The sequence below is a fragment of the Zychaea mexicana genome (assembly GCF_025766255.1).
Source record: "Zychaea mexicana strain RSA 1403 chromosome Unknown BDB00scaffold_82, whole genome shotgun sequence".
NCBI lineage: Eukaryota > Fungi > Mucoromycota > Mucoromycetes > Mucorales > Lichtheimiaceae > Zychaea > Zychaea mexicana.
Genome location: NW_026516745.1, coordinates 161,535 through 175,884, shown reverse-complemented (window position 1 = coordinate 175,884; position 14,350 = coordinate 161,535). Strand labels below are relative to the sequence as shown.

The 14,350-nt window shown below is 41.5% G+C and overlaps 3 protein-coding genes across 3 annotated transcripts; 1 reads left to right on the top strand and 2 right to left on the bottom strand.

Annotated features, from left to right (window-relative positions):
• Positions 1 to 9,273: 9,273 nt before the first annotated feature.
• BDB00DRAFT_841801 (uncharacterized protein) lies at positions 9,274 to 10,306 on the bottom strand (the record flags this gene model as incomplete). Its single annotated transcript, XM_053124843.1, is given in 3 exon segments — positions 9,274 to 9,367; positions 9,380 to 9,508; positions 10,284 to 10,306. 3 exon segments carry the CDS (start codon positions 10,304 to 10,306, stop codon positions 9,274 to 9,276), a joined length of 246 nt encoding a protein of 81 aa, XP_052975998.1.
• A 2,388-nt stretch (positions 10,307 to 12,694) lies between these two features.
• BDB00DRAFT_841786 (uncharacterized protein) lies at positions 12,695 to 12,975 on the bottom strand (the record flags this gene model as incomplete). Its single annotated transcript, XM_053124842.1, has 1 exon — positions 12,695 to 12,975. A coding segment is annotated over one exon (216 nt), but the record flags the coding sequence as incomplete, so codon positions are not given.
• Positions 12,976 to 13,200: 225 nt separating this feature from the next.
• On the top strand, positions 13,201 to 14,035 carry BDB00DRAFT_841779 (uncharacterized protein; the record flags this gene model as incomplete). The annotated part of the gene is made up of 4 exons (XM_053124841.1): positions 13,201 to 13,270; positions 13,293 to 13,498; positions 13,536 to 13,638; positions 13,788 to 14,035. Coding segments are annotated over exons 2-4 (418 nt in total), but the record flags the coding sequence as incomplete, so codon positions are not given.
• Positions 14,036 to 14,350: the final 315 nt, after the last annotated feature.

Genomic DNA, 14,350 nt, shown 5'->3' with positions numbered 1-14,350 from the left:
CCAGCCCAATTGTCATCACACACCGCCGCACAGATTGAATCAGAAATCTGTAAATTGTGGATAGCATTATTGAAAGAAGAAAAACGTTTTGATGTCGCAACCAATGGATATACTATTGCTCGTTTCATCATTGCTTCATCCTTGCAGTTTAATGGGCAATTTAAAGACGTAACCTCTATTGCACCTTTAATCTCCCAAGTCAAGTACTGGTTCCGCTTACTTTTACTTAACGATATTTACACACGCCATACAAATCAAAACTTAATTACAGTGTAAGTTCTTTGCTTTTTCCATTCTACATTAAACCTTCCACACTTGCATAACAAACTCTTTTTTAGCTTTACCACAAATTACCAAGATTACTTGATCGATGGCAAGTCGTCTGCATATGCTGCTATTGCCGAATACAGCCGGATTGCGTCAATCTCTGACTCGTCAGAGTTTGTCACTGACAAAATAATATGGACACCACACACAAACCATCTGTCACTTGCTATGGTCGAAACGAACGAGCGCATTCATGTACATGATTTGCGTCTCCTAGTCACCAACTTAAAAACCAGTATACAGCAAAACATCAACAAACTCACCTTTAACATCAACCTCGACAATCTCCTTCAATTCCGCAACAATAAACCAATCCACCTATACAACGATTTCAACAATCGCGACATCAATTATTCATTTTTCACCGACCCAAAGAACAACCTCCGTCACCAATTCAGTCATATTCTCCAGCACATACACACGACCCCACACCTATCACGTACTTATATTCAATATATAACCAATAACAACAATACAACTTACAATCTGTCCACCATTAAAAATTACATCACCACAGCTGAACAAATCCAACGCGATTTGTTCATGCTAATGCACCTCACATACGGCCAAACAGCTCGGGCCACAGAGCTAGAAGGCACTTTATTACAAAACACAACACACGCAACACGCAACCTGTATTGGTCAAACGAACATCAGACATTGATGCTTCTAACCACATATCAGAAAACACGAAATATCAAGCAACGCGACCAAGCAATTGCCCGTTTCATTCCTCACTCTCTTGTCCGCTTGTTTCTTAACTATATCACCTTCATCCGTCCCATAGAAAGGTATTTACATTTTAAAAGTCTACCATGCAATGTCTAACTCTATTTATTTCACTAGCCTCTTCATTTATGAATGCTCAAATTCCGACCAAAAAATGCTTGATACAATGGCATACTTCTTTGTGTGCAATGGCGTAAAAATGTCAGCCGACCTTCTCCGCACATATTTTCAAGCCCGCTGGCATCAACTCCTTCCTTCTCATCTGAGTTTTCAAGATTACCGCCATGTATCAGTCGCATTTTCAAGATAACACATCCAACATTTGCTGGCTCATCATGGCTCAAATTATACAGTGGACCTGCAGGCAGGCCACTCATCCAGAACTGCCGCATATAACTACGCACAAGCATCGACTGACTCAAAAGCACTTTCTTCAGTAGCAATAGAAGAGTATTTTATTGCTTCTGAAATGTGGCATGATTTTCTTGGTATGTTATCTTTGTTCTCATACTTTCACAACCTATCATTGAAATGTATTCACCACTCGTCAATTATAGGTGTCGGCCCTGGGCGTCATCTCTTTCCGGGTGCTATTCCGCAGGCGGAGCAGGATAGAGTTGCTGTCCAACACGGACAATTTCTGGCAAATGTTGCTGCTGCTGAGAACGTTGCATTGCTCGAGATGCAACACCGTTTGCAAGTGCGAAATGACTTGGATAGGCGCCAGTCAAAAACTACTTCCGCATCACCAGCACCTCAGCAAGGTATATCTTTTTTGCATTGATCTTATGTAAAAAATCATAATTAATATTGCTCTCTACTGTAGGATCACCTGTCACACCACAGCTGCTTAACGCACTTGGTAAAGCAACCAACTCGCTGTCGCCTTCCTTCCGCTCATTTGAACAGGCACAGCTTGTCACCACCGTCATCTCTCGGAAATCTAGCATACTTGCCATCCAACCTACAGGCTCTGGTAAGTCCCTGCTATTCCTTGTCCCTGCACTAGTCGAGCCACACTTGACAACAGTTGTTGTTGTTCCTCTCGTTGCACTTTTGGCCGATATGAAACGGCGCATTCAGCAAGCTGGGTTGTCTGTAATAGAATACACTCCCAATATTACTATACAGCACCCCTTGCCCAACATCATCATCGTCCAAGTGGAACATGCCAGCAGTCAACGGTTCCTCAACATTGTGCAGCAAATCAACGACCATAATCAGCTAGCCCGAGTCGTAATTGATGAGGTGCATACAGCAATCACATGGCGTTCATTCCGTCCGGCATTTATACACTCCTTTTCCTCCGTTCACTCACCGTACCATTCCTTCTTTTATCCGCAACAATTCCACCATCATTCGAATCCGACTTACATGACATGTTTGGCGCAGACCTTTCAATCATACGACAGCCGTCAATGCGACCAAACCTCTGTTACCAAATCATCAACACCAACAATCCGCAAGCTGCAGCAATATCACACCTCAAAGCTCAGCATTCACCATCATCATCACCATCATCAACGATCATCTACTGCTCTGCAGTAGATGCAACAACATCAATCAGTAATCGCCTCAGACAAGCATTACCACACCAAGCAGCAAAATATCATACTTCCATCGTAATCTTTGGTGGAAGAAAAACATTAAAGAACCACTTCCTTCGTTTCCGGTGAGCTTCAGATCATGGTTGCAACAAGTGCATTCGGTGCTGGCATCGATTGCTCTATAATCTCAACAGTGATTCACCTCGGTGGCTCTGCATCAATCCTTGATTATGCTCAAGAAACTGGTCGTTCTGGTCGTAGTGGTTCCCGTGCACGGTGTCTGTACTTTGTTGACGTTGAACGCCAAAAAAGACAGATACAAAATCTAAAAAGAGTAAACCAGCACCTATCCCCGTGGCAAGCATTCAATGATGTTATTTTAGCATCAAAGTGCATCCGGCAGATACTTGCAGAGTCTTTAGACTCTCAAGTTACCAACTGCTTTGGGTACGGTAATGTCGAGCTTTGCTCATATTGCCAAAAAATCAAAGGTATACACACAGTTTCATTTTACTAATCAAATTATTAGACACTTAAGCTTCCAACCTATTTGTAGATTCTCCTCTCCCTCCTTCTACTACTGTCCGCCCCTCAACCGATTGGATTATCGATCACACACCACCATCAATTGTACGTATCTACAAAGTCATCTTTGTTATTACTCTATCAGCATTTTGTACTAAGCTATACACCTTTCCTTAGCCGACACCAATTGACGCATATCTTGGTCTTTCTCGAAAGAGAAAGTACATATCAGATGCTGACAACTTCAAGTCAGTTATGATGATAGCCAAGGATCACTGCATCCCATGCTTATTCACTTTTGGCATAGCTGAAAGTGAGCATACAACCTCTCCCTAGTGCATTGCTCACATTGGACAATGCTTCCGTTGTTTTGGTGAGCACTATGTATCGAATCCTGCATATGTCAAGCCAGTAAGGGATGGCTTCTGTAAGAAATGCCTTGTGCCCAATCAGTGGAACCAAACCATCTTCCATGATGGTAACTGGTCAAACTGCAGTGGTACGTATGAGGACCTCTTATACCGTCTCTGCTGGGCAGCCTATCGGCGTAAGCCCCAATTTATCCGCCAAGCTGGCTACAACAAAAACCACCTTACGGCAATCGAAATACAACAAGACTTTGCCTATTGGCTTATAGCTGCTGGCCCCCACACATATCCCAATAATGCCATGCATCTAGGCCACATCATTCTATCACACTTCTTTGTTACATAAAACATTTACCTCTCTGCTCTCCTCTTTTTATCTCTTTACACACACTTTCTCTTCTCCCCTTCTCTTTTTTATTATACTATATCTCCCTTATCTCTATTTTCTCTTTTTCTTTCTTCGATTGCCACCCCCTTTTCTCTTATTTTTAAAAATATATCATACTTCTTTATAGATCGATTTACACATAAAAAAAAGTGTTCTAGTACTAAGTGTTTGCCTTTGTCCAAAAATGATACTTGATATCATTTAAATAGATACAATACAAATGCAAATCAAATACTTGAAGCTGCCATATAGCTATTTGTTATATTTTTCAGGTCGAATGTTTTCCCTCAAATTCTGCTGAAAAAATGACGATTGTCATTTGAACGTACATGCATGTATACTGAGCCCACTGCTTAAAGGGGCCAAAGATTCAACCTCAAAATCCACCTAGTCTACATAAGAGTATACTATATATTCAATAGTAAATTTCTCATATCACTATCATGTATTAAGTAAGTAAAGTTTTTCATCATAATAAATCGTGTTCCTGAGCCGTTTCTGATGCCAAATATCTAACAATATTGTGGAGTCCACCTGGGGTCTACCTGGGTGGACTGGGTGGACTGGGTAGACTTGGTAGAGTACACCTTCTGCTCAACAGTAAATAGCTTATATCTCCGCAATGTACTAATTAAGTAAGGCTTTTCATCATAATAAATCGTGATCCTGGGCCGTTTGGGATGCCAAATATCCAAAAATATTTTGGAGTCCACCTGGGGTCTACCTGGGTGGACTGGGTGGACTTGGTAGAGTATACCTTATGCTCAACAGTAAAAATGGCTTATATCTCTGCAATGTAGTAATTAAGTAAGGTTTTTCTTCATAATAAATTGTGTTCCTAGGCCTTTTCTGATGCCAAATATCCAAAAATATTTTGGAGTCCACCTGGGGTCTACCTGGGTAGACTAGGTGGACTTAGTAGAGTATACCTTATGCTTAACAGTAAATGGCTTATATCTCTGCAATGTATTAATTAAGTAAGGCTTTTTATCATAATAAATCGTGTTCCTGGGCCTTTTCTGATGCCAAATATCTAAAAATATTTTGGAGTCCACCTGGGGTCTACCTGGGTGGACTGGGTAGACTTGGTAGAGTATACCTTATGCTCAACAGTATAAATGGCTTATATCTCCGCAATGTACTAATTAAGTAAGGTTTTTCATCATAATAAATCGTGTTCCTGGGCCTTTTCTGATGCCAAATATCTAAAAATATTTTGGAGTCCACCTGGAGTCTACCTGGGTGGACTGGGTAGACTGGACCTACTAAGTAATTGCCGTGGCAACTCTATAGAACCGAACCGAACCGAACCGTGCGGATCCCTAATATGTAGGATAAATCATATAAACCAGTAATGCCAAAATCAGCTTCCATCTTAACTGCCAAGCATATTCTTTATGCCATTGCAGAAAAGCATCGTACATTCTTTTGTAGTTTATAACAGCTATGAAATACTAAGGCATGCAGCTATAAAGTCAAAAGCAATTATTGGTGCCGCCTTTAAAACTGTTCCATTTTTTAACCAACTTTCAAAGTTTTTCTCCAATGGAACTGTGATGATAGAGCTTTAATAAAAATAATAATGGACAAGATTAAGTATCTTTGAGATGATGTTTTATTCCAACAAAAGATAAAGCTCTTTTATATTCTAGCTATTAAGACGGCGATATCAATTCATCCGACTAATGGATAAACTATGTGATAGAGGATGGATCAAGGACGTATCAGAACTTCTATTAAAGTCGCTATGTTAATCGGGCACATCTTTGAAACCGGTGTTAGCTGATGTAATGGCCGAGGTACCTGTTGATAGGTTCATTGTCCTGTTCACGTAAGGTGGATCATCTGAGTGAGAGATTTTATTCAATAGTGTTTAGCCAAAATGCCGTAGTGTTCATATGTGTGTGCTATAATGTTTAAACGAATATCTTATTGTTGATATCTTAAGCAGTGTATTAATGTGGTTCACCATAGGAACACAATTATAATGTTAGAAGAATCGTTCGTCTGGGAACTACAAGCAACCATACAAAACTCTACTTAGGTATGCCGTAAATGATCCTCATAGCTTTACGAATGAGGTATTATACACACAACGATGCTTTATCTCTATTAGCCTTTATTCTATCCAAATACTGACACTATCTTCTTTCAAACCCGCCAAAATAATGCAACATTGACCCTACAAGATAATTCCTCTTTCTGTTCTTCAAAATATCGCAATTGTATTGCCGTGTTGACATGTTGACGTGCTAGTAGATGGTGTAGTATTGTTGTGCGTCGATTGGTGTAATCTAGCAATTTGCTGTTTATATGTGATCCAACATAACATATATGGTGCATTCACGGCTGTTGCTCCTCCAAAAAAATGTCACAGACATGAAACCGGTTTTGTCACATCCTCACGCTCATGATAATGCTGCTCGTTCAAACGGATTGCGATTTGCATCAGTGATAGCAAGATATCGTCATGCACAAATTGTTGTAGTTGCTCGTGATATCGACGCACTATCATAACAGCTCCGTTCACAGCTGTTGCTCCTCTATAAAAAATACCACAAAAATGAAACCGGTTTTGTCACATCCTCACGCTCATAATAATGCTGCTCATTCAAACGGTTCATAATTCGCATTGGTGGATGCTGAGATATCGTCGTGCACAAATTGTTGCTGTTGATGGTTATATATGACGCATTATAATACACATGCTCCGTTCACAGCTGTTGCTCCTCCAAAAAAAAATGCCACATACACGATGCAAATTTCCTCATATCCACATGCTCACGATAATACTGCTCGTTCAAACGGATTGCAATTCGTATCAGTGGATGGTGAGATATCGTCGTGCTCGATTCGTTGGAGTTGATGGTTATATATAAAGCACTAGTATACACATAGTCCGTTCACGGCTGTTGCTCCTCTACAATAAATGCCACAGACATGAATCCAATATTGTCACATCCTCACGCTCATGGTAATGCTGCTCGTTCAAACAGATTGCAATTCGCATCCGTGGATGGTGAGATATCGTTGTGCGCGAATCGTTGCAGTTGATGGTTATATATGACACACTATAATACACATGGTCCGTCCATAGCTGTTGCTCTTCCAAAAAAAATTGCCACAGACATGAAACCGGTATCGTCATATCCTCACGGTCATGATAATGCTGCTCGTTCAAACGGATTGTGATTCGCAGCAGTGGATGGTGAGGTATCGTCATGCTCGATTCGTTGGAGTTGATGGTAATATATAAAGATATATAAAGCACTAGTATACGCATGATCCATTCACGGTTGTTGCTCCTCCAAAGAAATTGCCACAAACACGAAGCCAGTTCTGTCATATCCACACGCTCATAATAATGCTGCTCGTTCAAATGGATTGCATTTCGCATCAGTAAATGGTGAGATATCGTCGTGCGCAGAATATTATGATTATAGCAATACACCAGTTATGTTCAGGTAAAAACCAAAATACTACCAAGGTTATTGATCGTAGATAAAAAAAGCGAATGATATGGAAACGATGTCGCCATCTCGTTCCACTTTTGTATCCAAGTATGTTGAAAAACCGGTCTATACAGGCTAGTGCACGCTATGTCGCCTTTGTACTGTAGTTTTTCTGATCGCGCTTAAATCGTCAAGTTAATTCACACTGACCGTTCTCTTTTATCTCTCAAAGCAAGTGATGGACAATGTTGTGGGTTTATTGAATGGCGTTTTTTGTGTATAATGTTGCTGTTCTTGGCGATTGGCATTGGCTTTTGCGACTAGTTGACAAAAGAATCTCTCACTGTCGTCGCCACGCCAAAGATATTCCTCAGGAAAAGGGACTGTGTTGATGGAAGCAAATTTTCTCTTTTTTAAAATAAACCAAACCAAGCACAGAACAATATTGTATAAAGAGCGTACACACCTTCTCGCAAACTCACGCACTTTTCTACTGGCACCACTGGAATCGTCAGCTTCTCACACATCTGGCTGTCTTGATTGTTTCTGGGTAACGCTTCTACAACAAATGTTTTAGAACTGACCGCCTTGCAGCAACTACAACATATCCATATCAAAACGACCAAGCTTACGCAACACTCGTGTTCACAGCACGCGAATTTATACAGAAACGATTGCAGACAATCATTTAGCAAACGCTGTGTACAACCCGTTGCATCCATCGTCATAAATTGCTTGAATCAGCAAACACGGAGAAACTGCACCACAGATGCGTGCATTTCCGGCGACAATCTGAACGATAAATGTAGCTCACTTTTTTTTTCGCAAACGACTTTGACTACGCTCACAGAATATGTCCAGCCCGGTCGGAAAGCAAGAGACATTGTTGTGATGCAGCAGTGACGCCATCTTTCTTTGATTCATCGGTACACCAGCAAACGAGCTCATAGCATGCTTGTTTATTCTCCACCAAGCACAGCCAAAAGCAATTACAATTGCTGCACGTCCACATCAACGCCACATTAGCAACAAGTCGGGTTTCTCAACAACCACTGCTATTTTTGCCACGAACTTTCTTTGATGGTCGGTTATCACTTAGAAGGTAAGCATTTTTTTTTCAATCGCTATTGTTATCAGTACATAATAAAAATAATTTTTGCAACGGACAATAACTACAAGTCTTGTGTATGCTGTGGATTTGACGTACGTGGGGGAACAGGCGTTGGGATTTACTGCAAGGAAGAGAAGGCTTAATAGATGACAAAAGGCTGTTATTTTATTTGCCTTGCAGTGCCTGGTAACCGATTGCCCATATGCATGTGAGAAAAGAGAAAAGTATTTTAATCAGTGGGCCATACACAGTACAATAGACTTTTTTTTAATAAAGAAGGGCGTATTTGTTTTGCGAAAGACTAGGAATGCGGTCTTGATACAGCCATTCTCATACTCACTGTAGTATGCCTTGTTCGTGCTCTGACAACAGCTTGATATTTTTCTTTCAACAACCCTGACGACTACGACGATGCAATAGATTCGACATTATGCATTCGTTTTGTGACGATCAAACCAACGATTCAACGTACACCTTATATTTGCAAATAATGCCGTGATATACAACACAGCTACAACTACCTACACGTGAGCACACACTTTTCTGTTTTTTTATTGCGATTTCGTGACAAGATTCAGAACACGGCAGTGTGGTTTGTGGATGAGTTATTTCACAAGCAGTAAATCGTACACTCTGAGGGAACAACAACGTGCGTAGATATCAATCTCTTTTTACACCTCCCAAATACCGTTCAGTATTATTACATACGCGTCCACTGTGTCTCTCAAAGCACTTTCTTTTGCGCAACCGCAAAGACAGTTTAGGTAAAGTCTAGCTTCTAAACCGTTGATCTTTATTGAAAAAGCAAAGTATAGCAACGTTTCTACTATGGCCACCACATCCATCCGTCACAGCCATGTATCCACGTATATGCCGCACAGAACCAACACAGATACGAACCATCTCCATCAACAGCCATCCTTGCATAATACCTCGTAAATATATATATGATGCTATCTCCTCCTGTCATAAACGGCACAAGCTCAAGCAAAAAGAGTATCTTCTCCAAAACCAGAAGCATCTTACACGGATAGACAATCAACGACGACCTTGTACTCGTGCTACAAAACAATCATATTAAGACCATCAAACACAGTCAGCCTACCACTAGTGCCAAACAGCATGACACCGGTCAGTAGAGTCGCAAGCATATACAAGTGCTTATGCTATTGAAAGTTCGATCGTGGTTTTTTTTTAGAAACAATTCACAAGCTGCATCACTATAAAAAAGTAATAACTTACATTTTTGCGAGCACAACAACAACAGGAATCAAGAACGAAGAGCGGCAGCACTGAGGCAAAACAATATGTGCTGTTTAGTGACGTACAATAGGCACCTCGATGCTGAGACGTGTAGGAATTATCAAGTATCCGATAAGAGCCAAGCAAGAGAGATGCCGGACAGAGTCAACAGTAACAACACAGGAATAAAGAGTTTGGTCCAAGGATCGTCCATTGCCGTCAAGCGAATGCCACGTAGAAGAGCACAGCAAAATGAGAGATTCGTTTCAATCGAGGGGCGTTCAGTGAAGTTGAAAGAAAAAGTGCGAGATGGGTAATATTCGAGTGCTGTTCGAGTGGTGAGATGTGAAAAAAAAATATAGGACGAGTGTCGTTCGAGTGCTGTTCAAAAGAAACGTGAGATGCGGCAAAGCTGGATTCTGATGGAGCGTGTGCAAGATGGCATGGAGCAGTTCGAGTGTTGGAATGGCGGCGAGCAGAACATAATAAAAAACAAGTAGAGAAAAAAGAAGTGAAAGAGCGAAAGAGATGCAGAAGCTACCTTTTGTGAAAATTTTTTCTTTGAGGAGCGCTACACCTTGAAAGGGACTTTACCCAAACACGGTGCTCATGACCATGGATGCCATCCCCTTTTCGCCTTGCCTTGTCGTTTCCTCACGTTCCCTCTGCCTTTCCCACCCGTTTGTGCTTGTGACAACACGTCTTTTACAACAAAATCTTGGTCACCGTCATTTCACTTTCCTCTGCTAAATCGTGTCCGATATACGTTTATATCTCTCAAATACACGTACACATACATCAGCACTCAAGAAGTATATAAAATAGCCAACAAATAAAACAATCCAAAATAAGAGGTGGTGGAGAAGAAGAAGAGAGTCCATATACATCCAAGCTCATCAATTGGAAACTCTAAACCCGGAACCTTAGTAAACCCGGACCAGGACTTGCGCGTTCGACTAAACCTGCTCGCTCACTGGCGTTCGCTGCCAGGCCCCTAAACCCGTTGCGCTTAATACCCTTCTTTTCAGCCTATTGAGTGTCTTAATGCCCCACGATGTCCTATGTTCATCAGTAACGTAGCTGCTTGAATTCATGCCAATGCAGTAAGATTAGGCGGATCGCGTGAACAACAGCATTTGCATCTATAGCATGAACCTGCATACAGCGGAAATGCTGCTGTTCCTTTTTTTCACAAACATCCAGCTCCACAATAACAAGCTTCAACGACGACGTATTGATGCTGATGCTCTCTTTTAGTTGCAGGTTTATTCTTCAACTGGGCAACCAGTGTCTCTTACACAAAAATCCACAGACCGGCCTTTTTATTTCTCCATAGCGTTTCCTTCATCACTATAGCATAGCCAGCAGAAATGTAAGGATCACATACCGATTATTTTTGTCTAGATAGTTTGCTGGATCTAAGCCTGAATCTGTGCAAAGATGATATGAGCAGGACGATGGATTGTATTTTTTTTGGTCGTGAGACATAGATTCCAAAGTGATCGGTGCTGTTGCTGTTCGGTGTGATGGGATCTTTGTTTGTATGTTTATACAAGTTGCACCAACAATATAATCAAAAAATTAGTACTGGATACCGTCTTTGTTTGAATGGTGCTGTGTACCTCTCCTTTTCTTTACAAGAAGAGAAAAAAAACACCGGCTGGCATAGAACATATTCATACGAGTTCGTATGTACGTGCAATGGCGTTGTTAATATCAGAAAACGCCGGTTTTGACCAGCAATTGGAATGACCACTGAGGAGTTGTGTAAAACGTGTGTTGTATATTCGTGCGTCAAAGTTTTATATGTGTTCGAGTGCTGTGGGTACGACTGCGCCTTAGTTTTCTCATTTTGATATGATAAACACGCGTGGCCAACACTCTGTATATATTACATCGTTGCAGGCGTGAAGATCTGCTAATCGTCATCCAGAGAAATTGTTGTATGCAAACATTCGTGAGAAGCACATGGTGTCAGTGATATCAGTAAAAGTGTATGCTGAGTTGTCAGAGATGCTTGTACGATCGATGGCTGGGAGCGTTCGTGATACTCATGATTTTTAGAGCTGTGCTGTTCTTTTTCAGCAGCACAGTCACTCAAAGACAGCATGATCATGGTTCACCGTCATATTCTTATGTATACGCTGATAATCAAGCCAAGTTATAAAAAAGAGATCCTTCTGTTTTTATTTCTTCTACTAGCGCCCTCACACAATCCGTCGTATCAGCAATCCGACAAAAGAACTGCCGTTCACAGCACATCTTCTAACCCGCTCAGACAGTAGCTTTTTTCTTTTTTAAAATTGATCGTCTTTATTCAAAATTTCTATTCTTCTAGTCTAACACTGTTGCCTTCAGCACACCAATACCGGCACTCGAAATTATATACCCCCATCACTCATCTACCATCAGCATGCCCAACACAACACATCCTGCCCAGCAATCACTTTTGACCACTTACCTGGATCCTCACACGTAACAATGATACAAAAATGTAGTATCTACATTACAAACCACTGCCGCAAGTTAGAATATGGCTCAAGCTGATCCAGCAATACATATACACCAAAAAGTAAAGTACCTTATCACACCAACAGCATATTGATATGGCTACACGATCAACGGTCTTGCACCTGTTCCATAAACAAACAAAATAATCGCCCATCCAAATTCCTCTGCTACCGTCACCAATACCCACAATGCCTGCCGTCAACGATCGCGCGTGTACATGCACTTGTTCATCCTATTAATCATTCTTGCTTTTTAATAAAACATTCCATAAGTGCTAACCAGCTAATATAAAGGAAGATCTTAAATTAGAAAAACTTACCATATGGATCATAACTTCGGCAAACGCATGTGTCCGAACAAAAGCTTAGTTCATCCATAGAGACCCACAGCAACAACACAGTCTCAGCCTTGATCTTGATAAATCCAAAACGGCGGATGAAGGCATACAGCTTAAGCATACACAGGAACGCTATGAGAACAGGTCATCCGTTTGGAGCGGCAGAGCAGCATCTATGCACAGCATCGTTGGTAAGCACAGGAAAACCATAAAATAAGACCGTCAAGCAAAGGAGCCTTGGAAACAAGCACGCCAAGAAGAGCCATAATACGTCCAGCAGAGTTAAGACACCCACGGAAAAGAATTCGTCTGCACAATGAGTAGAATATCCAACACGTCCCCAATCTTCGGTGGCAAGAGAACTGCGAGATGGAGCAAGTCAACGTATACGACAGCCAAAAAAAACAGAGTATGTATTGCAGGAGGCAGAGCAACATGGGTGCCGGCATTGCTGGATTCCATATACAAGAGCAGGATAACGTCACCACAGATGGCAGCCAGCACGATTGACGGTAGTGACAGGAGAAAACAACGTTCTGTTGACGGCAAGGACAGAGCACCCGTAGCAAGTGAAGATGACAAAGAAGCGTAATGTTCGAGTGGCGTAAAGTGAGATGCAGCAAGCGTGACCAGATGGCAATGAAGGACGTTGAAAGATGAAGCAATGTTGAGTAATAGTGAGTAGCAAAAGAACTTTGGTAAAAAAAAAAGGCAAAGTAAAAAGTAAAGCAGGAAGAAGAGGGAAGAAAAGAAAAAAAAAGAAGAGCGAAACAGCAGCGGTACCCCCTTGCTTCAGGTATATATACCGTTCTGGGGCCCCGAGCCCATCGGAAGAAGATGCTTTCCTATACATGCAGTGGTGGTAACTATGACAACCGCGGCTTTACCCCTTTCAACCCTTTTCCCATGCTTCCTTTCTTTCCTTTACTGCTTTTGCTACGCCCTTCCTTTTCCATTACTCCTCCTTTTACTTTTCGCTTCTTCTTGTTTACGTTTCCCTTTTCGTTTTCATGCTGTCACTCTGCTCGACTTGTTCTTTCTTTTTTACGTGTGCTACGTTCTTCCCTTTTCGTTCACTCTTGTCATTTTCCCACCCATTCCCTTTTCGTTACCATGGTTCCCTTTTCGTTTCCGTGTTCCCTTTTCGTTTCCGCATTCCCTTTTCGTTTCCGCGTTCCCTTTTTGTTCAGTCTTGTCATTTTCCCACCCATTCCATTTTCGTTCACTGCTTGTCATTTCCCCCCCATTCCCTTTTCGTTCATTGTTTGTCATTTCCCCCCGTTCCCTTTTCGTTTCTACGTTTTTCTTTTCGTAACCATGGTTCCCTTTTCGTTTCCGCGTTCCCTTTTTGTTCAATCTTGTCATTCTCCCACCCATTCCTTTTCCGTTACTATGTTCCCTTTTCGTCACCGCGGTTCCCTTTTCGTCACTCTTCCAAAAAGAGTTTGTCATTGTCATTTTGCTTTCCCCTGCTTAAACGTGTCCGACATAGATTTATCGCAGAGACATGCAACTACGACCGTCGTGTTCGGAAGAAGCTGCTCGTTCGACTGGTTGTCGTTGTATGCTATTTGAATCAGTGGATCGTGAGACCGTCGTCGCTTTGTGTGGTTATTGCTGTTATTTTTGTTGTTGTACATGAAATAGCACTGCCATTCTCCATCGTGGCTATACAATGTACAGGAAATCATTAACACAAGAAACAAAAAAACACGCACAAGGCCGTACAGAACGTTCACGAGCAAAAAGACGGCTAGCCTTTACCTCTTTTCCTTGTAGATTTACACCAGAATCAAACAGTAATCGTTGGAGC